This window comes from Apiotrichum porosum (genome assembly GCF_003942205.1).
Source record: "Apiotrichum porosum strain DSM 27194 chromosome Unknown scaffold_12, whole genome shotgun sequence".
Classification (NCBI taxonomy): Eukaryota; Fungi; Basidiomycota; class Tremellomycetes; order Trichosporonales; family Trichosporonaceae; genus Apiotrichum; species Apiotrichum porosum.
This window is the reverse complement of record NW_021167119.1, coordinates 52,704-77,941: the sequence shown is the minus strand read 5'-3', so window position 1 is coordinate 77,941 and position 25,238 is coordinate 52,704. Positions and strand designations below refer to the sequence as shown.

Genomic DNA, 25,238 nt, shown 5'->3' with positions numbered 1-25,238 from the left:
CACCCTCCACAAACTAGCACACGTTCTTGCACGACAGATTTACTCTTGTCGAATTTAACACCTCTTCACACACACACAAGGAAAAGGACATTTACCTTTAAAGAGTACTTTTTTGCGCTCTTGCCGTCTCTCCACCACTTTCTACGACTCCACTCCACCAACAACAACCCACGTTCCAACTCGAACCCACCCACAATGTCCGGCGCTGCTACCCCCGCTGGTGTCCCCGCTCCTGCCGTGGACCCCCTCGCGAGCTCCACCATCTCCCTCCCTCCCCAGGCCGCGAGCGGCAACGACCGTGCGCTCAAGTCGAGCTTTGGCGCCGAGTCGTCCATGTCCCTCCTTGTCGAGAGCCTCCAGGACCGCTTGTTGTTCGCCGTCCCCAAGAAGGGCCGTCTGTATGAGAAGGCTATCCAGCTCCTTGCCGGTGCCGACATCAAGTACAACCGCGCCCACCGCCTCGACGTCGCCCTCGTCCAGAACTACCCTATTGCTCTGTACGTCAGCCGCGAGATGCGACCTCTACCTCGCATCTCGCTCGAGTCAACCCTGCAACTTGTGCAACTCAACTTGTGTACTAACACACACCAGTGTCTTCCTCCCTGCCGCGGACATTCCCCGCTTTGTCGCCCTCGGTTCCGTCTCGCTCGGTATCACCGGCCAGGACGTGATCGCCGAGTCGACGCACGCCAGCCAGATCCAGGAGCTCCTCCCCCTCGGCTTTGGCAAGTGCAAGCTCCAGGTCCAGGTGCCCGTCACCGGCCCCGTCCAGACTGTCGAGCAGCTTTCGGGCAAGCGCGTGGCCACCTCGTTTGAGGTCCTCGCTGGCGAGCTGTTCAAGGACGTCGACGCCAAGGTCGGCGGTGGCAAGGCCACTTCGGTCGAGTACGTTGGTGGCTCGGTCGAGGCTGCCTGTGCTCTTGGCATGGCCGATGGTATTGGTGAGTTGAGAGCAATGTGTGGGAGTGTGTTGCCCATTACTGACTCTGTGCCTCCCCGCTCTTGTATGGCATGTTTTCACATACACAGTCGACCTCGTCGGTAAGTTTATGATGCCTGACATTCTGCTCCTCCGCTGACCCGTCTCCCAGAGTCTGGTGACACCATGCGCGCCGCTGGCCTCCACGCCATCCACACTCTCATGTCCTCCGAGGCCGTCCTGATCGCCCCCGCGACCCCGCACGCCTCGCTCACTCCCAACCTTGAGCCCCTCGTCGGTCTCCTCAAGTCGCGCATTGCCGGTGTCCTCGCCGCCAAGAAGTACGTCTATGTCTCGTACAACGTTCAGCGCGCAAATCTCGCCAATGCCCTCAAGATCACCCCCGGTCGTCGCGCCCCCACCGTCTCGCCTCTCGACGAGGAGGGATGGGTTGCCGTGTCGTCGATGGTTGAGCGCAGCAAGCTTGCCCTGACGATGGACGACCTCGAGAGGATTGGCGCCGAGGACATTCTTGTCATGGCGCTGGACAACTGCCGTGTGGGCGTTTAAAATACCGTGGTCCACCGCGTATATATCTGTGCATAGATGGGATGAGAGCGATCTGGATTTTAGTGAGAGGGAGCATGCATGGCCGATGAGACGAGCGCTGTGAACTGGTTTAGCCGTGCAGTGCGGTGGACACTACACTAAAGAGTGCCACACTGACGTTGTCGGCATTACCGGGCTCCCGGCGAGCGGATGTGGGCGACCCGGTCGCGAGCGTTCGCGTCATCGGTGGTTGCGTGGGGGGTGTGGGCGAGTTAAATGCCGCAGCCTGCCAATCGACTCCCACCACTCCTCCAAGTCCATCCACCACCTTCCAACCACCCCACACACACCCCCTCCAACCTCTTTATATCTTATCAAAATGGTCAAGGTGCGTACCACACAGGGCGGGGTGTCACTGCTTGCCGGCGACGACCCGTCCGGTCACCAACCCCCGTCCGACCACCTGGCACACTAGCGCTGACACATGCTCTCCTGTTTGCCCACGTTCACCAAATGCCGCTGTGCCTCCCGATTTAATGCCTCTAGGCTATCGCTGTCCTCAAGGGTGACTCTTCCGTCGCCGGTGTCATCACCTTCACCCAGGAGCAGGAGGGTGGCCCCGTCACCGTCTCGGGCAAGGTGAGTTGGGACTTGTTTCGTGTCTTCTAGATTACCTACCGGCTGGCCCGGAGAGGGGCTTGTGTATACACTGGAATCGTCTGCCTTTTGATTTCGGCCGAGCGGCCCGAGACTTGAATCGCCCGAGGTTGTGGTGACCACGTCCACTGTTACTCAGCAACTCCCGAGTAGCGTCCCCATCCATGCTGTGGCTTGACTCGGAAGTGAGGGGTGGTTTGCCCTGGATGTGATGGTGGAGGAACACAGGGGTTGGGGGACTGGTGTGGCGCTGGATCCGATATCGTTCCGGGTTGAGGAAGGTGGCCCAACTGGGGCTGGCTTTCCAACCGTTGCGACACCAGCGAGGCCCATGACATGGGTGGAGTTGTTACGAGTAGGCTGCTGAGGGTGTGTCGCCCATATGGGGCTGTGGTGTACCACCGCACCAACCCCCCAACAAGCTGTCTCTTTGTCGCAACCCGCGACTCATAGTCACTACCCTCTCATGCCTAGCTGTTTGCGACCCACTTGGGGACCACCTGAGCGACCTCGCTGTTGCGGACTGGCATATGGGTGTGGCGATGAGACGCTCGTCCATCACCCCTCCGCAAAAACGCCACAGACCACTAGAACCTTTATTCATTCCACCAACACACATCCTAACTTCACCAGATCGAGAACCTCGACGCCAACGCCCAGCGTGGCTTCCACATCCACGAGGTAAGTTGCATGCTTTGCTGTGGGCTTGGATATTGACACTTCGGTACAGCTTGGTGACAACTCCAACGGCTGCACCAGCGCCGGCGGCCACTTCAACCCCCACGGCCAGAACCACGGTGGCCCCACCGCTTCGGTCCGCCACGTCGGTGACCTCGGCAACGTTTCGACCGACGCTTCGGGCACTGCCACCATCTCGATCTCGGACAAGGAGATCTCGCTCATTGGCCCCTACTCGATCGTTGGCCGCAGCGTCGTTGTCGTGAGTTATCAGGAATCCCGATACCGGAAGTGAAAGGCCAGCAGCTGACAAACCCCTCAGCACGCCGGTGAGGACGACCTTGGCCTCGGTGGCCACGCCGACTCGCTCAAGACTGGTAACGCCGGTGGCCGCGCTGCCTGCGGTGTCATGTGAGTGTCCTGGGCCGTGTATAGCCGTCAATGGGGGTTCTAGAACGTCCTTTTTTGCGAGCAGCCACGGAAACACCGGTTCGGATTTCGCTGACAGTATCGCAGTGGCATTGCCGCTTAAACGCGACCAACTATTCTACGTACAAAAACTACGGAGAGACGGTTGAAGCTGGGGTGAAGTGAATGAATGCAGTAGTTGATTCAAATGCGTGGCAGGTTCTGGCAACTGCATGTAGTTGTCGAGGTGACCGGACGATGGTGAGAAAGGCGGGGACTGACCTGGTGACTGCACGATGAAGTCACAGGAACGAAGACCAGACATTGAGTTGCACGGGTGACTGGACTGTGGCCGGAAGCAAATCTGTCAGCCTGGACGCGACGACGCGACGCAGGCAGAGCGTAAATGACACACACCTCCACTCACCGCATCCACATCCTCTCATCCATCTCTCTTGCTCTCCTGTCTCTCTCTCTCTCTCTCTCTCTGCCGTATCCTGGTCTCTACCTACCCTCAGCCTAAAGGAGACACCACTATAAAACATCCTCCAACCCCGTTAGCGAAACAACGCAACAATGGGTATCAAGGGTACGCCGCTCGCCCCGCCCACAAACATTCCCCAGATGTATCCCCAGTCAACTGACCTTTCTCTCCAGGCCTCACGGGTCTCCTGTCGGAGCACGCTCCCAGGGCAATGAAGGATCACGAGATGAAGACTGTAAGCTAATCGCTTGTTCCCCGCACAGCTAACAGGCAGCTCTTTGGCCGCAAGGTCGCCATTGACGCGTCCATGTGAGTTGTCTCCTTCGGCATTGCTAGCGCGTCAGCTGACAGACCTCAGGTCGATCTACCAGTTCCTCATCGCCGTTCGCCAGCAAGACGGCCAGATGCTCATGAATGAGAATGGAGATGTAACAAGGTGGGTATGACCTTTCGGCCGTGACTGACCCGTGCAGTCACCTGATGGGCTTCTTCTACCGCACCATCCGCATGGTTGATCACGGTATCAAGCCCTGTTACGTGTTTGACGGCAAGCCTCCCGAGCTCAAGGCCGGTGTTGTAAGTCATCGTCTTTGCTGCTCGACATCAGATACAAGTGCTAAGCCGTTGCCCAGCTCAAGCAGCGTTTCGGACGTCGCGAAGAGGCCAAGGCCGCCGAGGAGGAGGCGCGCGAGACGGGTACGACCGAAGACGTTGACCGCATGTCGCGCCGTCAAGTGCGTGTCACCAGGGAGCACAATGAAGAGTGCAAGCGTCTGCTCTCGTTGATGGGTATCCCCGTTGTCACTGTAAGTTGTCCATCGTGCGTAAAATGACAACTGACAACAAAAGGCGCCAGGAGAGGCGGAGGCTCAGTGTGCCGAGCTCGCTCGTGCTGGCAAGGTGGGTTGCGACTACCGGACTATCTTCTAACCTGCACAGGTCTACGCCGCTGGATCAGAGGACATGGACACACTCACCTTCCACACGCCGATCCTCCTCCGCCACCTGACCTTCTCCGAGGCTAAGAAGATGCCCATCTCCGAGATCAACCTTGACGAAGCGCTCAAGGGTCTGGAGATGACCATGGACCAGGTGAGCTAAAAGTGCGTTCATCTCAGCTGACCCTGTCAGTTCATCGAGCTCTGTATCCTCCTCGGCTGCGACTACCTCGAGCCCGTCAAGGGTGTGGGCCCCAAGACCGCCCTCAAGCTCATGCGCGAGCACGGCTCCCTCGAGAACGTTGTCAAGTTTATCCACAGCAAGATGGCCGACAAGGCTGCCGAGGTTGCCGCTGCTGAAGCCGAGGCTGAGAGCGAGAGCGAGCCCGAGAGTGAGGAGGGCGGTATGATTGTCAACTCGGACGGCGAGGAGGAGCCCGCCCCGCCCAAGCCCAAGAAGAAGACTCCCAAGAAGAAGGGTCCCGGCGGCGGCGGCATGCAGCTGCCTGAGCACTGGCCTTGGGAGGAGGCCAAGAAGCTCTTCGTCACACCCGACGTGACCAAGGGCGACGACCTGGACGTGAGTAAAAGCTCCCAAGCTCCAAGCCCCCCGACCCCACGGCGGCCATCCACTGCCATACTGACGCACGCGCGCAGATCGACTGGAAGCAGCCCGACGTCGACGGTCTCGTCGAGTTCTTGGTGCGCGAAAAGGGATTCAAGGAGGACCGTGTGCGCGCCGGTGCTGCCAAGCTGTCCAAGATGCTCGCTGCCAAGCAGCAGGGTCGTCTGGACGGCTTCTTCACTGTCAAGCCCAAGGTCGACGACGGCAAGGGCAAGAAGCCGGACTCCAAGGCCAAGGGTGCCGCTGGAAAGCGCAAGGCCGACGACAAGAGCAAGGCTGGCGCCAAGAAGAAGAAGTAAACAGCGGGAGGGGGAGTTGGCAGCAGTGATTAGGTAGTAGTGCATGGCTGGAGACCAGAGTCGCGTAGCATGTATCATAATGACGTTGAAATGGGAACAAACCTGGACAGTGGTACCGTTGCTCAAAGGAACAGAGTACGTATAAAACCCCTGGGTATGCATATGACGCGTCCACGGCGTTTTTTTGGCTGTCTATCTAGATGAGATATCTACTGGCAACTCTTCAAACTTCCCATCCGATCAACGATCCGCCCCCAACAACTGCCCGCCTGGCGGCACCGTCTAAGCGGCAAAGTACTTGGCCATGGCGGCCTTGCGCATCTTGTCCGAGGGCGCGTGCTTGCCAGTCCAGAGCTCAAACTGCTTGAAGCCCTGGAGACAGAGCAGCTCAATGCCAGACACGGCCGTCCAGCCGGCAGCCTCACCGGCCTCGAGGAGGGCGGTCTTGTACGGCTTGTAGGCCATGTCAATAGCGACACCGCCCTTGGCCGCGAGGACCGAGGGAGGCAGGTAGATGGCCTCGTTACCGGGGACGGTGGTGAGGGAGGCTCCGGGGACGGTGGAGACGACGACGGCAGGCTGGGCCGGGAGGTTCTCGAGCGACTCGACAACGACGATGCCGTACTCCTCGGGGAAGGCGGCGGCGACCGCGTCGGCGTTGGGACGGGTGCGGTTGAAGAGCATGATGGTGCGCGCGCCAGCCTGGTGGAGAGCGTAGATGGCGGCGCGGGTGGTGCCGCCCGCACCGATCACGAGGGTGGTGAGACCGTCAGGGCCCGACGCGAGGGCCGGGTTGAGGTTCTCCTGCGTTGCCTGGCGGATAGCGCGCCAGTCGGTGTTGTCGCCGTGCAGCTCGCGCTGGCCATCGGCGCCAACACGCGGGATAATGGTGTTGACGGCACCAATGACCTTGACGTGGTCGCTGACCGCATGCAGCTGCGACATGATGTCGAGCTTCAGGGGGATAGTCACGGCGGCGCCGCCAAAGTCGGGGTCGGCGAGGACAGCCTCAAGCGCGTCATCGACAACGGCAGTCTCGTGCTTGTCAAAGACGTGGGGGAAGCCAAGAGTCTGGAAACCAGTGTTCTGGATCTCGGGGGAGCACGAGGCACCAACGGGCGAGCCAAAGAGCCAGAACTTTTTAGGTCGCTCCAGACCAACAAGGGCACGCGCCTGGATAAGCTCGTACGAAGTCAGCTGACCGGGAGCGGCGCGCAATGGGAGAGCCGAGTGGGTGACCGGGGTCATGACGGGGTTGAGGACACGTGAAAGCTGGCCAATGGGGCCCATGTTGATAGCGAGGAGCGGCTTGTTGGTGGGGTCGGCACGCTTGCGCTCGGCAAAGAGAGCAAGGGCAATGTTGTCCTGAGTGCTGAGGGGAGTGCCCACAATCTTGACAATGTCGCCAATCTTGGAGCCCTCGGCAAACTTGGCGGCCACCTCGGGGCCGTCCCACTTCATCTTGCCAGTCCAGTCGTGCCACGAGGCAATAATGGCACTCTCGCCCTTGGCGGCGTGGACTGCCGCAAGGACCTCACCGGGCCACGCCAGCTCAAGGTCAACGTACTCGGCCGCCATGCGGAGGCCAAGCTGAACGAGGTCGGCGTAGCCCTTGGGGTCATTCGAAGGGACGAAGCCGCCCTGGTTCTTGGAGCGGACGGCGTAGACGATGGGCAGGTCCGACACAAGACGGAGCTTGGCCAGCTGCTTGGCAACAAAGTCCGCAGGCGGGATGGTAGGGGTGGTGGGGGAAACGCCGTCGGGCGAGAGGAGGTCGACACGGAGCTCGATGGCATCGGCGCCCTCGGTGAGCTCGTCCATGTTGAAGTAAGCGAACTCGAGGTCGGGGTAGGTGAGCGACAGGAAGGACGTCGGCTTGGCGTTGGGGCCCGCGATGAGTGGGCGGTTGGTCGCACGGCCGGTCACAAACTTGAAGAAGCGCTCACACTCGTTGCGCATAGCGCGGTGGTGGTCGTCCTGAGTCTGGCCACCGAGGGGTTCCAGAATGTTCATAAACTCGTGCGAGCGGCACCCAGCGAACCAGGGCATGCGACGGCGGTACACGTCGGCAAACTCCTCACCCCACTGGGGACGCTGAGCCGTGCCACCAATCTTGTCGAGGTAGGCCGCAATGTCCTCGAGGTCACGCTGGATGTGGACGACGATACCGCCGCTGGCGACATGGGATGCCAGCATCTTGCGGGCAGCCTCAGTCTCGACGACACCGCCACCAAGCGAGATAACGTGGTTGCCACGCGTCTCCTTGATGAAGTCGGCGAGGATCCTGGTCTCGGTCTCGCGGAACGCGGGCCAACCGTTGTCTGCCACATACTCGGCGACGGTCTGGCCAACCTTCTCAATGAAAACGGCGTCGGCGTCCGAGTACTCGCCACCAAGGGCCTCGGCGGCAATCTGGCCAATGTACGTCTTGCCGGCGCCGCGCATACCAATCAGGAAGACGGGCTTGTTCTGCGCCACGGGGCCGCCCGAGGTCGACGCCTGGTTGTGGGTGTCTAGCTCGACACCGTCAAACTGGATACCAATCTTGTTCTGGAGGTCGTCCCAGAAGTTGGGCCACGTCTTCTCGACACAGCGCTTCTCCTCGAGGATGGTGCCGTCGATGAGGCAGCCAAGAACGGCGTGGGCCATGGCGACGCGGTGGTCGTCGTAGCAGTGGACGGAGACACCGGTGTTGAGCGACTCCCACTTCTTGCCAAAGAGGATGATTCCGTCGTCAAACTCGTCGCTCTCCACTCCAAACTTGGCCAGCTCGTCGCGCATGGCCTTGATGCGGTTGCACTCCTTGACACGCTGGTTGGCAATGCCGTAGATGCGCGAGCCGTTGGCGGGGAGACCCTCAACCTCGCGGCCGGGGAGGCATGGGAGTGTGGCGACAGCAGCGAGAACCGAAGCAGTCAAGAAGGCGTCGGTCATGGGCTCCATGTCGACGTTGCCGAGGGCACGGAGCTGGCCAACAGGGGGACCAGTGACCTTTGTGCTGGTCGCAGTCTGCTCCACGATGCAGCCCATGGGCTCGAGAACCTCCTTGGCGAAACGAGCATCACCCTGGAGCGAAGCCGAGCCAATGTTGGAGATGGTGCAGGTAGTGCCGGTAATGGCAGCAATGGCGAGAGGGTAGGTAGCGCTCGAGGCATCCGACTCGACGTTGTACTCGGCGGGGTTGACGTAGACAGCCTTGGGGATGACGTAGACGTCGAGGAGCTTGCCGCTGGCATCCTTCTGGCGCTCGACGTGAACACCAAACTGAGCCATCATGGCAATGGTCATGTCAATGTAGAGCTGCGAGATGACCTGGCCGCCGATGAGCTCGAGAGTAATCTGCTCGCGAGCGTAGGGAGCGCAGAGGAGGATCGACGAGACATACTGGCTCGAGACCGAAGCGGCGAGCTGAATGTGGCCACCCTTGAGGCCGTCGACGCCAATCATAAGCGGAAGGCAGCCGGCGCCCTCGAGGTACTGAACCTCGGCACCGTTGGCCTTGAGAGCGTCGACAAGAGGACCAATTGGGCGCTGCTTCATGCGAGCGTTACCGGTAATCACGGTCTGCTTATCCTCAGTGGGCTGCACAATGGCACACACGGTGGTAAGGAAACGAGCAGCGGTACCGGCGTTGCCGAGGTAGAGCTCCTTGCCGTTGGGGGGAGGCGAGAGCTTGCCCTCGCCGCCTTCGACGACAATGGTCTCACCTCCGTCCTCCCACGAAAACTTGGCACCCTTGAGGTCGGAGAGCGCGTTCATCATGACGGCAGTGTCGTCCGAGTGGAGGAGGTTCTTAACGCGACATGTACCCTTGCCAAGAGCGGCGAGGACAAGCGCACGGTTCGAGAGCGACTTGGAGCCGGGCGTGGCCATGGTCACGGGCGACTTGGTAGGGATACCGGCGATGACGGTGGCCGACTCGCAAAGGACCTTGCGGATAACCTCGTCGGCAACAACTGTAGCCTTCTCCTCGTAGGTCTTGCCGATACGGCTAAGAATAACAATCTTCTTGGCGGGGCCCGAGTTCTTCTTGTCAATGCGCATAATGTCAAGGAGACGGTCGACTGTCAGCTGCGAAGCAGCGGGGAGTGAGGCAATGCGGCGGTCCGACATTGAGACGGGGAGACCGTAGGCCGCACAAGCGCGAGTAAGGCGGCCAACAGCCACCTGCGAGAGGACACCCAGCTGGCGGGCAACCTCGGCCTCGAGGATCATACCGATGGCGACGCACTCGCCGTGGAGAATGGTGGGAGTGAGGACGGCCTCGATGGCGTGACCAATAGTGTGGCCAAAGTTGACGAGGTTACGGAGACCAGTCTCGCGCTCGTCAATGGTGACAATGTGGGCCTTTACGTAGATCGAGCCCGAGACGACCTTGAGAAGGAGCGCCTGGGGCACTGAACGGTCCTTCTCAAAGCGGCCGTTGACACCCTCAGCCTTGGTAACAACCGCCGACGAGATCTCGGCAGCACGCGACTCGAGGTCGGCAAAGTCGTCGGCCTTCCAGATGGCGGCAGTCTTGACGACCTCGGCCATACCGTTCGAGAACTCGCGCTGATTCAACGTAGAGAGGAACGCCAGGTCGACAAAGATGTACGACGGCTGCCAGAAGGCGCCGATGAGGTTCTTGCCGTGCGGGGTGTCAATGGCAGTCTTGCCGCCGACCGACGAGTCGACCATGGCCAGGAGGGTGGTCGGGATCTGGACAACCTTGACGCCACGCATGCTTTTGGTAGGTGCACGGTTAGCCACACGTTCGTGGGTGTCGGACCACAGTGCGCCACTTGGACGACGCGTCCGTTTTTTTCAAGAGCTACTTACAAGGTGGCAGCCACAAAGCCGGTCAGGTCGCCGATAACACCACCGCCAAACGCGAGGATGACAGTGTCACGGGTGCACTTTTCGTCGAGCAGCCAGTCCTCGATCTCCGCCTTGACCTGGCGGGACTTGGCACCCTCGCCAGGCGCGACCTGGTGGGTCAGGAAGCGGGCCTTGGAGCCAGTCTCGGCGGCAGCGACGTTGAAGGCCTCCTCCAGCTGAGGGAGGTAGAGGCGGGCGAGGTTGGTGTCGGTGATCAACGCATAGGTGCTCGAGGGGAGGGTGGTGAGGACCTGGTTGAAGATGTAAGGAATGAGATGGAAGCCGACGTGGATCGACTCGTTTCCAAGAATGGAGATCTTGAGCACGTCGGCGAGGTCAGACATCTTGGGCTGATGTCTGCGTACGCGCGAGACTGATGCTCTTTCGGTGAGAGAGGGGAGGGGGGAGGTGGGGGAGGTGGGGAGGAGAGAGAGAATGGACGAGGAGGGAGAGATGGAGGACGGTCGAGCCCATTGGCTTTTTTCAAACAGCCAGAGCCCCGGGCCAGTGGGCCGGCCACTGCGCACGCAACAGACTCTTGAGATTGACTCGACCGTCCCTGTCCTGCGGGTGGGTTTTGGGTGGGGAAATCCGGGGGTAGGTTCCTGGCGGAGGGAACGGGACACGGACACCATGTGTATCTCCGCTGCCCCGTAACAGTGCCACCCAACATTTCCTAATTGCCTAATAGACTGTTTGTAATCAGGCATGGTGTCTAGTCCGGTGTCCCGGCTGGGCGGAGAAAACGGGCCGACAACGTGGGGGGGCAGTCGCCAGTCGCGGCCAGTCGCCGCGTGTGCTGCCTGGCGGCAGACATTACCATTCCAGTACTTTGTTACTCCGTTTGCCCTTGTCGCCCATACGTCGTGCTTGTCCATCCATCCAGTCACCATGCCCATCCGCAAGCTCTCCATCTCGCGCAAGGGCTCCTCAAACGACATGCGCGCCCTCAACGGCAGCCTTCGCGGCGACAAGCCCCCAGTCTCCATCGGCTCCCGCGCAAGCTCGACCGTCGGCGACGACGTGGACGGGCAGGCATCCGGGTCGTCGTCGCCGCGTCGAAAGCAGTCACTGGCGTAAGTTGCCCCCTCCAACACTGTGCTCTCTTTTCTTTTGGTCTTTTCTTTTTTGGCTGACTGCTCCCAGGGTTAAGAGCAAGCGTCGTCTCTCGGCAATCTTCAACTCTGGATCGCAGCACAGCAAGGCCGACCGTTCCAGGGAGGAATCGCCAGTGTTGGCGTCATCTGGCGCGAACGGAGCGTCCGGCGCGTCGACCCCGACACTCGATACAGTGGCCAGCAAGTACTCCACCCTCGACTCCAAGGGGCTCCCCTCAGTCCCCTCGGTGACAAGTGAGACCAGCGACGCCCTCTCGTCTGGCATAAAAGGTCTCAACGTCGATGCATCCACGCCCCAGCCCATTGCTCTGCCTGTGGCTTCTGCCCCGGTTAGTCTCTCGCCCGAGCCGACGCTAGTGGACTCGCCCGACCGCACTCGCCCCATCTCCACCTTGTCTACCCCGCAACGTGCTGCTCGTGTTCACAGCTTGTACACGCAGTGGGCCGAGTACTCGGACAGTGAATCGGAGGACGATGGAGCTGGCTATGCCACTCCGTCCGAGGGTCTCAGTGACCTCGAGGAGGAGGACGAGGACGAGGAAGGGACCGGGACGGCTGCTTCAAAGGCCAACGGTAATGGCTCAGCCACTAAGAGCACTCGCCTCAAGCTCTACCGTAGCGAGGCCGGCGCGGCCAAAGTGACTCATCAGCCATTCAAGCGTGGTGACCCTCTCGCCATTAACCAGACGGCTGCCCTTGCGCCCGATCTAGACGTGTGTCGTGCCGTCATCACACTCTTCCTTTCGAGTAAAATGCGTGAGGCTGAGGACCTCCTCGTTGCCAAGGACGCCGACAACAACCACCTCTACTTGCAGATGGGTCACAGTCTCATCCAGTGCCTCAAGGGCATGATGACCTTTGACTCGGAAGACCTCACCACCGCTCTGGACATTGCCAAGGCTACTTCGCTCACCGCAACGACACTCCGTCGTCCTACCGAGTCTGTTCTGAGCAAGATTGGCGGTCTCGTCCGGTCTGGCCATGGCGTTGCGCGTGTTCGCCAGATGTCGGCTCTCGAGCGCCACGCCGAGCTCGTCTATGCCGAGACTGTCCTCATCAAGGCCATGGTGGCGATCGTTGCGGGAGGGGACTGGCTCGGCCTCATCAAAGAGGCCCTCAACATGCGCACTGCCCATGGCATTTACCGCAACCTCCAGCAATATTTGGACGAGTCGGATAAGGACGGTTACGACGACGATATCGACATGGACTTCCGATCGGGTGTGCTGCTGGGCACGGGTACTTCGTCCCTCATGCTGTCCCTCTTGCCAGGCAAGGTTCTGAAGCTGGCGGAAGTGTTCGGTTACGCGGGTGACCGCACGATCGCACTCAAGACTCTCATGTCTGCCGGCGGTTGGAGCGACGACTCGGAACTTCCAGCGTTCAACCAGACCAACGAGGGCATCCGTCGTCCTGTCTGTGACATGATTCTGCTGACATTCCACCTTGTCATCTCGGTCCTGATGCCTGTCTCTGGAGTGGACATTCCCGCCGCGCGCAAGATTCTGGCCTACAACATGAAGCGGTACCCCGATGGTGAGTCGGAAAGGTTAAGAAACGGTGCGGGGTGGCTCACTTCTTCAGGTGTCTTCTTCCTGTACTTCCAGGCCCGCCTGTTCACCAACCAATGCGAGCCTGAGCTCTCGAACGAGAGCTTGCAACACGCACTCAACCTGCCGCTTGAGTATGTCCAGTTGCAGCACATGTGTCTGTGGGACTATGGCTGCAACTACTTGCAACTCAACAACTGGGACGGCGCGCGTCAATGCTTTGAGATTCTGCGTGCCGAGTCCAACTGGAGTCGTGCAGTTTACACCTAGTGAGTCAAAGCCTGAAGGTTGATCCGCTGACAATGATCAGCGCCACCGCTGTCAGCATCATGGAGCTTATCTCGTGCGAGGAGCATCCCGAGGCCACCCCAGAGGCTGTCGTCGAGCTTGTGCAGCTTATCCCCAAGCTCACCAAGAAGATTGCCGGCAAGTCGCTCCCCATCGAAAAGCTTGTTGCTCGCAAGTCGCGCAAGTTTGCTTCGCAGGGCAACCGTCTCTTCCTCCCGGCCATGGAGCTGGCATATGTGTTTGGCTCTCTGGGTTTCACACCCCGCCGTGTCCTCTTGTCCAAGTGGCTCCCACACATCAACGCCGAGCTGGCAAAGCTCGAGGCTTCCACTCCGGAAGCGTGGGGCAGCGGCGTCGAGTACTGGGACGACGCTGTGCTCGGCCACTTCCTCCGTGCCATGGTTCAGTTCATCTCCCGTTACCAGCCGGCGGATGCTGCCGACAGCGCACGTGTCCACCAGCCTGGCGAGCCCAGTGACGAGGACCTGGATGCTGGTGCTGAACGCGACTTCCAGTTTGTCATTGACCACTCGACCGACGTGCGACTCGACCACTACATCCTGTTCCACAACCACTACGAGATGGGCCGCCTGTACGCTCGCCGCGGCGACAAGGCCAACGCACGGATCCACTTTGACGTTGTCATGAACAACAAGCTGCCAGTGCCCAACCCGCACATTGGCAAGACGGCTGGAAAGTACTCGCTCGAGGGCGCGTTGCAGATCAAGACGCACGCAGCCATGCAGGGTCTGAAGGAGTCTGCGTAATAGATATTTATGAGGAGGCTGTGGGTCGTGGGCTGTAGCCATTCTTGCTTTTGTAGTTGGTATATGGGGATGGAGTTGTTATAGACGCGAGCGATTATGTGGGCCGTGGGCCGGGTGCCACACTCGCATGGCTGTGGGCGGCGTTATTTGCGCGCCTAACAGCGCGGAATCAAAAAATGGTTACCGACGCTTGACCTCCACCCCACACGGCCCACACACCACCCCGCGCACCGCCCACGCGGTTACTGCCGAGAGACCGCAGACACGCAGGGTTCCACCTGAAGAGAAGGGTTTGCTGCAAACGTCTTTCTTCTCCATACCATCTCTCCCCATCGTTTTGGTATCCGGTCTCGCCATCGGGCTCATTTGCCCCGCCGTCGTCTCCCCTCTCTCGCGTCGCACGTGTGGATAAACCGCACGGCACCCTGACTGTGAGTTGTTGAACAAAAGTCGTCGAGCACCAAGGCAATGTTTTGAGTCAGCCTCCAAGTGTTCCTTGACAGTTTCGGTGGCGCACGCGACCCCGACTTATTTGGGACGACAACGAACGAGTCTCAAGCAACAGCGCTGACTCCTCTTTTCAGGTGGCCTGGTCTCCTCACCCGAGACGGCGGCCGATCCGACAACCCCCTCATACAAAAAGTGCCAGTATGAGCACCACTGTGACTGAAACGCTGCGTCTTCGGACCGGTGTCGTCCACGCGCAGGCGTGGAACGACCGCGCCAACGCCACTTCGGTGGCGCAAACCCGGCCAGCTGTGTCTACTACGGCTGAGTTGTCGCGTGCGCTTGACAACTCTGTCGAGGGTGCGCGTCTCCCAACTGTTCCCCAGCGCGCTGCCCGTCTCCAGCTCCAGCCCCAGCTGCCGCACCCGGCCCTCACCACGCCGGTGTCTGATGCCAGCATTCACGCCCTGGTTGATGCTGTGGTCGCCGCTCGCGACTCGGGCAACCTCGCCGGCCACTCGGACGAGTCGGCATTCTTCGCTGCCGACCTCTCGGCGGTGTACGACTCGGTCATGACCTGGCGCAACTCGCCCATTGGCGAGCGTGTGGAGATCTTCTACGCGGTCAAGTGCAACCCTTCGCCCATGGTTCTGCACCTGCTCTCGCTCATGGGCACGTCGTTTGACTGTGCCTCGACCGCCGAGATCCAGCAGGTGCTTGCGCTGCCCTCGGCGCCCGACGCCGACCGCATCATCTTTGCCAACCCTTGCAAGCCGCCTAGCTTTATCCGCAACGCGCAGCAGAACGGTGTCCAGATGATGACGTTTGACAACGCCGACGAGCTCCACAAGATCAAGCGCATCCACCCCAACGCCAAGCTCGTCATCCGCGTCCTGACTGACGACTCCAAGTCGCTCTGCCGTCTTGGCCTCAAGTTTGGTGCTCCCGTGGACACCTGCTCTGGCCTTCTCCAGCTCGCCAAGGAACTCGGCCTGAACGTTGTCGGCGTCAGCTTCCACGTTGGCTCGGGATGCAAGGAGCCCGAGCAGTTTGCCGACGCCATCTGGCGCGCTCGCCGCGTCTTTGACATGGGCGCTGCTGCTGGCTACAACTTTGAGCTCCTCGACATTGGTGGCGGTTTCGAGCGCGAGACGTTTGCCCAGATGTCGGATGTCATCAAGCAGAACCTCGACCTGTACTTCCCCCTCGAGGAGGGTGTGCGCGTGATTGCCGAGCCGGGACGTTTCCTCGTCTCGTCGGCCTTTACGCTCGCCACGAGCATCATTGCCCGCCGTCGCGCTCTCGACGCCGCGGCTGCCCCGGCTCCCACCGAGGGCGAGGCCGAGGGCGCCGACGTCATGTACTACATCAACGACGGCGTCTACGGCTCGTTCAACTGCATCATCTTCGACCACCAGATTGTGCACCCTTACCCTCTCACCATTGGCAACACCCCGGCCCCCTCGGCCGCCCGCCCGGCGTTCCCCCCTCCCCCCAACGTCGAGATGCCCACCGACCTCACTGTCCAGCTGGGCTACAACTCCACCGAGCGCGCTTCGGTTTGGGGCCCTACCTGCGACTCGATCGACTGCGTTCGCTCCATCGTCAACCTGCCCCGTGGTGTCGATGTTGGTGACTGGCTTGGCTGGGGTGAGATGGGTGCCTACACCCTCTGTGCTGCGAGCACTTTCAACGGCTTTGACCGCTCCCCTGTCCACTGGACCACTGGCGGCGATGCCCCCCACTCGGCCCAGGTTCGCGCTGTGCTTGACTCGTTCCAGCCTAGCGCATAAACTACCTAGCCCATACATAGATAATGAATCACGTTTGGTACTGGCATGCGTGCGTGCGTTGTTGCAGGATGATAAGGGGCGAGCGGAGCGTTGCGATGGTTGGTTTTGTGACGGCTGGGCAATGGATGTATTTTCAGGAACGACGCGTCAATATGACTGACCGAAGACGCGTCCAGTCAACTGCAACTAACACTCGCTCAACCCGGTGATACACATTGCTTTCACTGTATTTGCACAACGACCACAGCCAATTCACTTTATTTCCTCCATCACGACCTCATGATAGCATAGAACGCCAAGTAAGCGCCCCCTCACGATGAACAGCTCTGACAGCAGCATGCCTGACCAGCCTGCCGCTGGGCCATCTTCCACCACCCCCTCTGATCCGCCCCAACCACCCTCGTCTTCCTCCCTCGACCCCCCTGGACAGCCCTCGTCGAGCCGTACACTTTCAGCATTATGGGGCGCCCCATCTTCATCTGCTGCCGCTCTCCAGCGCTCAGCGTCTAATACCTCCAACCCGCCTCCAGCTCGTAAGAGGAAGAAGAATGACGCCGCTCCAACACAGGCCCGCCTTACCTTTAGTGTCGACGGCGTTGGCGTCACTGCTCCTCCCCCGCCCCCTCCAGCTCCTCCACCAGCTCCAGCGAACGGCGACAGGAAGCGCAAGCCCAGGGCAAAGCGCAAGCCTGACGGTGAGTTGGGGGGTTCCCTTGTTGGGCAGTGCTGATCACCAAGGCGACACAACAACGAACGCTTCGCCAAAGAAGCGTGGCCGTCAACCAGCTGCCACCTCGAGCGCAGTGACTCCCGACCCTGCACCAGCGTTTGGGGGTCTCCCCATGTCGCCCGACTCGCCCGAGATCATTGTCCTCTCATCTGACATGCCGGAGATTGTGGTCACTGGCTCGTCGGATGCCGACATTATCGTGACGGGCGGAACGGCGCGCAAGCGGTCCAGTGACGGAAGGCGCCGGGTCACCGCCGATCCGTCCTTGCCTACACACTCGTTCTTCTCGCGCCGTGCAGACCCCGATCCTACAGCTCCTCTTCCCGCTACCGCGTCCGTAGCCACCTCGAGGTCGACCACTGCAACTGCTCAGCCCAGCGACGCGGCATCGGGCACCACCACGCCAGCGGCTCCGAAGCAAGTCCACTCGTTTTTCAACCTCGCTGCTCGCGACGAGCCAGGAAAGCTCAAGAATGGCTGGGGATGCTGCAAGGAGGGCGAGGAGCCGGCTGCACCCTGGCCTGGAGGCGAGTGGCCAGCGCACGTTGACGCTCCGACCGCCGAGCCGGCAGAGGGCCGGCCAAGGATGTTCGCCCTGCGTGCACCTCAGTCCCACGCCGACACCAACGGTGTCCACGATCACAACGATCACATGTGGATCTCGCGTGACCCCGGGCCATCCAGGTCTCGCCCTAGCGAGACCGTTGTCACGGCCCCGCCGTTCATCATGGCCCATCCCGCAATCACTGCCGTGTCCGGTACGACTTTGGACGGGCGCGAGTCGTGGTGCGAAGCCCATCGCCCGCGGACAGCCGCTGCTGTCCTAGGAAACGAGGTGGAGGCAACATACCTGCGCGACTGGCTCTCTGCGCTTTCTGTCGGCGGACATGAGGGACGCCGCGTGATCAGACGCATGCCCCGTGGCCGTGCCGTGGATCCGGACAAGTCCTGGATTGTGGACGATATCGGCATGTTTGGCGAGCCATTCACAAACGATGTGTACGCCAACGACGACGAGGAGGTTCCCGAGCCCGTCGAGGAACCCATCTTGCCCCTTGGTGCGCGTCCAGATGCCTATCCACCCATCGGCAAGTGGATCGGAAACTCGATTCTCCTCTCTGGCCCTAGTGGATGCGGCAAGACAGCAGCAGTGTACGCCGCAGCAAACGAGCTGGGCTGGGATGTGTTCGAGGTGTATCCGGGCATCGGCAGGCGTACCGGCACCAACCTCCTAGCACTCGTTGGTGATGTTGGCAAGAACCACATGGTCACGGAGAAGAAGGAGAAGCCGAAGAGCACCGCCGAAGCTGCCACGGCCTCCTTCTTTGGAAAGGTCCAGCCGAAACCCAAGGTCCTCCCCATGCCCAGCAGCCAGGGCAGTGCCAATGACCCGATCTCGCTGGACGACGAAAGCGACCCCCAGTCTGCCATTGAGGTTCAGCAGCCCACGCCTGAACTGGTGCCCGAGCCCAAGACGGAAGTCAAGACGAAGCAGTCACTCATTCTGATTGACGAGGCAGACATTCTCTTTGAGGAGGAAAACACATTCTGGCCAGCAGTGATCTCACTCATTGCCGAGTCGCGCCGTCCAGTGGTCATCACTTGCAACGGTGAGTAGTTTCCGGAATGGCAGGACCGTTTGAGCTAAACCTTCAGACCCCGGCCGCATACGCGACAATGTTCCGCTGCAGACGACGCTCCACTTCTTCCCTGCACCAGGGTATCTCGCACAACCGTATTTGGACTCGATCGCAAAGCACCACGGGGTCCACACAGACGTCGCCACGCTGTACGCCCAGTGTAGCCACGAGCCTCTCGACCTCGTGGACCAGCCGTTGCCTCCCAACGGAAACGAGCCCGCAGCCAACTTTGACTTGCGTGCTGCGATTACGCAAATGCAGCTTGACCGCAGCAAGCCTGCGGAGCGTCGTGAACCAGCATCCGAAGTGGAACCTCGCGGCGACTTTGCCGACGTCGTGCGCCGTCTCGAGTCGGTGTCATTCGCCGATGCGTTCGTCGCCCCACGCGCGTGGGCTCGGATGGAGGTTGCAGACGTTGACCATCTTGAGCACGGCCCCGACGACCAGGAAGGCCTCGCTCAGCTTCTCAAGCTCGACGTACAGGAATTGCACCCTACGCTGGCTGCCTATGACTACTCTGCGGACATGGCGGCCACGCTTGTCGCCCTCGGCGGTGGTCCATTCACGGACGACCACAAACTGCAGCTCACGCAGACGGCCTATGTGCGCAGCCTCCTCCCAGTCCTCGACCCACTCGTCAATCTCTCCATGCGCCTCCTGCCCGATCCGACTCTATTCCTCGAGACTGTCCCGGTGGTGTCCAGCCTGGTCCGCGCCGACGACTTGGCCGAAGTGGCATTCTACGCAGACATTGCCGCGGGGAAGCGACCCTTGAACCGCCGTGGTCGGGCGATGCGCATAACGCAATACATGGAGACACGCACCTACGAGCGTTACCTGGGTACCATTCCGCCCGATGGACTGGAAACCGCACGCACGATGAGCTTGGAGTGGAGGGCGTGACTGAGAGTGGATTCGAACGAGACGGGGCTTGGTAACGAGCGTGTGTAGATTGGTTGGAGAAAGCAGACAAGCAACGAGTTCCAGCAGGGCAGTGCCATTTCATCAGGTACCAATACATTTTTACCACGGTAACCAGGCCGTGTCCCATGCATGCATGCATATCATCATTGTACACCAAACAGACAACAATAGCAAACACGAGCCGGCGGCACAGTGTTGCGACGCGCCTTGTTTTTGCGTCACACAGACGCGCCACGAGTGCACCCACCCTTGAATCTCACTCAACGGCCAGGCACCAACTCTGTCGGTGCGCGCACCACACTTGATTGCAACTGTTTCCCACCTGCTCTTGTCCCATCGTTCGTCCATCGCGCCATGCTTCATCAACGTCGCCGTCAACCAGAAGGGGGTGCCGCGCCTCCCCCTCCGGTCTCCACCTCCAAGCCCTCCAACAACGCCTACGTGCCGCTGCGCCGTCCCAGCGGCTCCGCACTGCCCCCTCCACCTGTCCCCGGCGAGCCCAACGGCTTTGACAGCTACAACGGCGGGAGCTACGGCCACCTCGCGTCTGGAAGCTACCACAACCCATCGGTAGCTTCCGCGCCCTCGCTCCCAAGGGTGGTGGGGCAAGGACAAGGATACACGCCGAGCCACGGCAGGGGCATGTCCCTCGGTCTGGGCGGCGGTCCGTTCAGCCCCGCCGTCGAGTTTACCGACGACACGGACGCGTCCGCCGTGGGCCAGGCGCGGCGCGCTATCGAGGCCGTGAGGAGCGGTGTACGCGATGCGGTGCGGCTGGACAGGAGCATGGGGCTCGTGTGGGGGTGAGTACTGCGCGACGACGTGGGAACGTCTGCGGAAACGATCACTGTTCCCCGGTTCTCGACGGCGGGCAGATGCAGCGCTGACGCAGTAGCGACATGGAGCTCCGCAGCCTCGTGCTCAAGGTGACGTGAGTGCCATATCGGGTAGGCGCAAGACTCGGTCCAGCTGTTCGCTTGGTCGGGCCAGCTGGCTGCAGCTGGCGAGCAACTTGACGGAGCCGACGCATACGAGCTCACTCGGCGGCTAGTTGGCTTACTCTCCAGGCTCATCAACCTTCTGTCCTTGCTCCTGTTGTCAATGTTCCCTCTCGTCCTCTCACCCATCTTCCAAAGCCAGGGTATTGCGGATGGTGCAGCTACGCGGACCCGCGAGATTGGATTCTGGTACAATGTCCTTCTTAGCTGGCCGACGTTTGCCGTGTGTTTCTGGATCAACGCGATCTGGGGTCCAGACGTGGCGAGGAGGGCCCAGGCGATGCTGCATCCTGCGTGAGTGTGAAGTGTGACTGTTTGGCCGTAGGCGGTTCGGAGAGCTACGAAGCCGACCAGTCAGCCAGCTCGTCGGCGGCTCTCGCCCTTGGCAGAGGGCTTAGGCCCGTTGCTGCCCGGAGGCTGACGCACCACCAGATACCGCCTCTCGTCGTCGACGGCGCCTCAAAACCCCGCGCCGACAGTCTTCTCCGATCCTGTGGCCTGGGCTTGGGTCACGGTCATGCGTCTCCTCCTCATTGCGGACTTTACACTCGTTGGTCGCACCATTGCTCTCGTCCCCGTGCTCGGTGTGCCAATTGGGCTCGCGTACATGTCGCTCATCAACTGTTACTACCCCTACGAGTGAGTCCTGGGTGCTGGTGACTGGCGTATCTCCACACCAGCGTAATACCAGTTCAAGTGCTGATACCTACAGGTGGATCTTCACTGCTCGCGGATGGTCACTTGACACGCGTTGCAGCTATATTAGCGACCGCTCAGCCTACATGCTCGGCTTCGGTGAGTGTTAAGCCGATTTTGTCGCCGTCTAACACACAGGTCTTCCTGCCACACTACTCACCTCGTTCGGGCCGCCTCTGGTCAACATGGCCGTCTTCGCGCTCATTTACCCTTTCGTAAGCTGTTGTGAGGGGGGATAGGTGGCTCCTATGCTCGGTCCCCCACGCCTCATCCATATATTTATACCAACTCACACCTCTCAGCTTCTTATCCAGGCCCTCCAGTCTCGCCCGCCTAGCGTCCACTCGCTGCTCCCCGCGACCCCCAGCCCAGGCTCGTCCAACCCCACCACGCCGACCAGCGAGTTGCCCCCTTCGCTCCTCACCATGGGGCACGTTGGTGGGAATGGCGGTGGCCTTGGAGCGGCGTCATACACCAGCGGTCCCATTGTTCGAGTTCCCGTATTTTTCTTTGCGCGTCATGCGCTTTCGGGCCTGCAGTGGCTCGCGGACGCCGTCGCCAGGGAAAGGGGAGGTTACGCGGCCAGCCGGCGTCGTGGACCGAAGCGTGCGTTTTGAGAACCGCACAGCTTTTCACGGGGCAAACTGGGACATTAGAGGAACGACGGTAGTTAAGGAGTGTGCAGTAGTAATGTCCAGGACATTGGAGGAACGTCGCCTGGAGCGTGGCCGTGGAGATGGTCTGTCAAAATCTACAATATGGGCGTTATAGAGGCAATGTTCATGAAGTCGTCTAGTCGTCTAATTGGGGATGATGCGAAGCCTGATTTCGAAGCCTGATTTTTTCATCGCGACCAGGGCCACCAACAGACCTGGTCATCGACATGGCAGTACCATGCTTTCTGCAGTGACGATAGTGGTAGCCTCTCGTTTGCTCGTGAACGTGACTGTTAATGGGGATGGTTACACGCGGGCCTTCTTATACCGATTGCGCTAAACTCAGTCTCAATGTCCCAGGAAGAAGAGTATACTAACTTCTCGGTCGTGCGGGTTCTTTGGTGTCGTCCTCAGCCAGTGGAGTGGGAGCAACTAGTGGCCGCAGTGAGCATGCAACGTGAATAATGGCCCAAATGTCGAACAACGGAAACGTCCGCCGGCATGTAGTTAGGCAATGAGAGGGACGAGGAAAAGAGACATGCAGCTGTGCGCCGGTATTGCAAAAGCCTGGTTGTTTGTCTGGGCCTCCTCCGGGCCTATGTGCCTCCGGCAAGCTGGTTTCCACAAAGTTCTGCATTGGACAAACGCAGAGGAGGGCGACAAAGGTACGGGGGTGCTCGTACTACACGTTGCGCTCAAGATTGCTATTGCACCACAGTACGTACTACGTAAGGTTCGAGGAACTGTGCCGTGATTGCGTAGGGTTGCCCGCAATCACGCATGCGCGCGTCTCGGTCACAGATGCAGCGCGGCAGCAGCGAGGACGTTCTCCTGTTGTTTCTTGTGAATCTCGGTGTTGGTGGCTCCTGGTTCCTCGTGTCGTATTATTAAGGATTCATCCCCATCCCCCTCCGTCTCACGGTAACACACCCACTTGGTGTCTGACGCCAGTGCCTCGCATGACTAACGCGTACCCCAATATGTCTTGAAATGAAAGCCTCGTGGCAGGTTGCGAGCGAGAGGTGTGTGGACAAAGAGCTCCTTACCCACGTCTTCCCTGCCCATTTCTTCCGGGCGCTCCTAGCGACGAGACCGTTGGGTGGACGGGCAACCGTTGTGGCACTTGTGCACAGTGTGCGGGCCACCGCGCATCCAATTACCTCGCCCATGACTTGGCGTGGGGACTCTTGGTACACTATTTTCGCTCATGGTCACTCTCGCATTCTGGACTTTGGCGTTTTGGGGGCATCACGACGCTTGGACTCCCGAAGGCTACGTCCAGACGCCAGCCATGGGCATCGCCATCTTTACACCACCGCCTATAGTGGCGCCGCAGTGGTACGGCTGGGCTGTTCGAAAGCAGGACAATGGGGCAGGCGGAAGGACGGCCCATAGAGCCTGGCTATGCCGGTGCGAAGGCCGAACATGGCTTGTAGCCACCCGATTCGGTCGGCGAAGACCGCATATACGCCCCCGGTCAGGCCGGTCTGTTCACTGTCCACACCAGCGCCGTGCGACCCAGACCTCCTCTCACCCACAGAGGTTTACAGCTGTGGATAGGAGATGCCGGGCACACAGGGAACTGAATTCAGAGCAAGGAGCAACAGAGCCAATGAAATGGAGCCATATAAACCGCCACAGTGCACTTTTAGCACGGCCACGGTGCCCTGTTTGACCCAGTGTACCCTGTCGTTGCGTGCATCCATACCGTCCATAGAGATGCGCATTCCCATTTCCTGTGTCACCCCCCGCGTGTGCGCCGCATACCGCGAGCCACCATGTCCCCAACGGCTTTGGCTCCAGTGCTCTGGCCATTCCTTCGCACCCACGGAATCGACCCTTATTCCCGTCCGTTCCAGTTTGGGTTCAATCTTGAATGTGGCTGTGGACGCCTGACGAAGCCGTAAGCGAGACGCGCCGCGCCTCGTATAGCCTTCTGGTGCGGCCTGGCGCTGGGCGTGGCGCCGCTGCTTGAGCGCGCTGGCGCCGGCGCTTCCGCCACGCCCAGGCCTGTGCGTATGGGAGTACAGTCGCGACTGAAACCTTGTGTGGGAGAGATCCACAGAACAAACGCGACGACGACTGACACTGGGACACACAGCCTGTGGGCTTGTGGCGGCGTGTATTGCCAGCAGATCGGTAGGCGCTTGAGACCCCATTCCCCATTCATCATCCCTCGATTGCTGGTGCATGTCCAGCAGGAGGTGATTGCAAAGACATGCATCTGCGCCTCCAGAAGGGTTCACCCAAGTGCGTCCACACGGTGCACAGTCGTCCTCAGGCAAAGTTGCTCCGCAACTCCGTAAAACCCGTCCAGCCCGGACCCTTTGCAACACGTTTGGCTGACTCTCCGAGTAATCCGGGAATCAACCACTCCTCCCTGTCGGCGCAACCTGCAGGCTGCAGGGTGTGCAGGCTGACAGCCCCCCTCTCCCGGCCGACACCTTTTGCATATATCCAATATCCTTTGTGCATGCCCCCAGTTGCCGGTGTAGGGCCCTGACGATCCGATGATCACCCGTAGCGCTGGCGTTGGCGCTCGTCCGCAGTTGCAGGACATACGATGTTTGCCTTTTCGATACCCTTTGGGCTGCGCATCGGACCCCAAATATCAGCGACCGCCTACGTGAAGGTCCCCGGGGGGGGGGGGGGGCGAGAGCATCATGGCGCCGCTGGCGTGGCCCGCCAACATGTTGCGGGTTTTCGGGTGGCTTTGTGTGGCACGAACGTGGCCATGCGCCGCGTGGGTGAGTTTCGCTGGGACTGTGCATTGCCTGAATGCTGACATGATGGACGGTGGCCGGTGGGTGTGGGGGTAATGGCAAGCATGCCGCGGAACAACCTATGCCCAGGAACAGGTTCATTATGTCGCGATCATTTGCGGGCTCCTGCCGTGTAAGGCTATACTTGTTTACAAAAAATCCAGCAAACGGGCGGTCGGAGTATACCAATGTTCTGGGTGCCTCCTGCAATTAGCCTTAATAAACCCCTTTGTGCTGTTCGGACGTCGGAAGAGGGCATCTCCGGGTGACTGAATGGCCAATACATACAATGCAAACCACACACCCAATGTGGGCAAGGAAGCAATATATTAAGGTCGCGGGACGGGAGGAAGGTGGGTGCCCTATCCTGCAAACTGTACAGAGGCTAATGTTGCGCCTTCTGCATCGGCATTGCGAAACGTGATGCATATGGTTTTGGATGGGCAGGTAAT

General features: G+C 60.2%; 9 protein-coding genes across 9 annotated transcripts; 7 read left to right on the top strand and 2 right to left on the bottom strand.

The window, feature by feature from the left end:
* Nucleotides 1-195: 195 nt before the first annotated feature.
* Nucleotides 196-1,489, top strand: HIS1 (ATP phosphoribosyltransferase (ATP-PRTase) (ATP-PRT); the record flags this gene model as incomplete). Its single annotated transcript, XM_028617805.1, has 4 exons — nt 196-497; nt 592-965; nt 1,030-1,041; nt 1,092-1,489. The coding sequence occupies 4 exons, from the start codon at nt 196-198 to the stop codon at nt 1,487-1,489; spliced, it is 1,086 nt and encodes a 361-aa protein (XP_028473483.1).
* Nucleotides 1,490-1,847: 358 nt separating this feature from the next.
* Nucleotides 1,848-3,335, top strand: SOD1_1 (Superoxide dismutase [Cu-Zn]; the record flags this gene model as incomplete). The annotated part of the gene is made up of 6 exons (XM_028617804.1): nt 1,848-1,856; nt 2,015-2,107; nt 2,759-2,806; nt 2,856-3,065; nt 3,126-3,214; nt 3,320-3,335. 6 exons carry the CDS (start codon nt 1,848-1,850, stop codon nt 3,333-3,335), a joined length of 465 nt encoding a protein of 154 aa, XP_028473482.1.
* Nucleotides 3,336-3,787: 452 nt separating this feature from the next.
* On the top strand, nt 3,788-5,557 carry FEN1 (Elongation of fatty acids protein 2; the record flags this gene model as incomplete). The annotated part of the gene is made up of 10 exons (XM_028617803.1): nt 3,788-3,800; nt 3,869-3,930; nt 3,970-4,004; nt 4,054-4,131; nt 4,169-4,271; nt 4,328-4,501; nt 4,545-4,595; nt 4,635-4,787; nt 4,827-5,213; nt 5,291-5,557. The coding sequence occupies 10 exons, from the start codon at nt 3,788-3,790 to the stop codon at nt 5,555-5,557; spliced, it is 1,323 nt and encodes a 440-aa protein (XP_028473481.1).
* Nucleotides 5,558-5,839: 282 nt separating this feature from the next.
* Nucleotides 5,840-10,282, bottom strand: ARO1_2 (3-dehydroquinate dehydratase (3-dehydroquinase); the record flags this gene model as incomplete). Its single annotated transcript, XM_028617802.1, has 1 exon — nt 5,840-10,282. One exon carries the CDS (start codon nt 10,280-10,282, stop codon nt 5,840-5,842), a length of 4,443 nt encoding a protein of 1,480 aa, XP_028473480.1.
* Nucleotides 10,283-10,374: 92 nt separating this feature from the next.
* ARO1_1 (3-dehydroquinate dehydratase (3-dehydroquinase)) lies at nt 10,375-10,761 on the bottom strand (the record flags this gene model as incomplete). Its single annotated transcript, XM_028617801.1, has 1 exon — nt 10,375-10,761. The coding sequence occupies one exon, from the start codon at nt 10,759-10,761 to the stop codon at nt 10,375-10,377; it is 387 nt and encodes a 128-aa protein (XP_028473479.1).
* Nucleotides 10,762-11,308: 547 nt separating this feature from the next.
* Nucleotides 11,309-14,140, top strand: EHS24_002050 (uncharacterized protein; the record flags this gene model as incomplete). Its single annotated transcript, XM_028617800.1, has 4 exons — nt 11,309-11,493; nt 11,564-13,071; nt 13,120-13,354; nt 13,396-14,140. The coding sequence occupies 4 exons, from the start codon at nt 11,309-11,311 to the stop codon at nt 14,138-14,140; spliced, it is 2,673 nt and encodes an 890-aa protein (XP_028473478.1).
* Nucleotides 14,141-14,790: 650 nt separating this feature from the next.
* On the top strand, nt 14,791-16,380 carry EHS24_002049 (uncharacterized protein; the record flags this gene model as incomplete). The annotated part of the gene is made up of 1 exon (XM_028617799.1): nt 14,791-16,380. One exon carries the CDS (start codon nt 14,791-14,793, stop codon nt 16,378-16,380), a length of 1,590 nt encoding a protein of 529 aa, XP_028473477.1.
* A 316-nt stretch (nt 16,381-16,696) lies between these two features.
* EHS24_002048 (uncharacterized protein) lies at nt 16,697-19,653 on the top strand (the record flags this gene model as incomplete). The annotated part of the gene is made up of 3 exons (XM_028617798.1): nt 16,697-17,075; nt 17,119-18,720; nt 18,767-19,653. The coding sequence occupies 3 exons, from the start codon at nt 16,697-16,699 to the stop codon at nt 19,651-19,653; spliced, it is 2,868 nt and encodes a 955-aa protein (XP_028473476.1).
* A 375-nt stretch (nt 19,654-20,028) lies between these two features.
* EHS24_002047 (uncharacterized protein) lies at nt 20,029-21,985 on the top strand (the record flags this gene model as incomplete). The annotated part of the gene is made up of 7 exons (XM_028617797.1): nt 20,029-20,477; nt 20,570-20,605; nt 20,742-20,966; nt 21,105-21,311; nt 21,385-21,467; nt 21,507-21,583; nt 21,671-21,985. 7 exons carry the CDS (start codon nt 20,029-20,031, stop codon nt 21,983-21,985), a joined length of 1,392 nt encoding a protein of 463 aa, XP_028473475.1.
* Nucleotides 21,986-25,238: the final 3,253 nt, after the last annotated feature.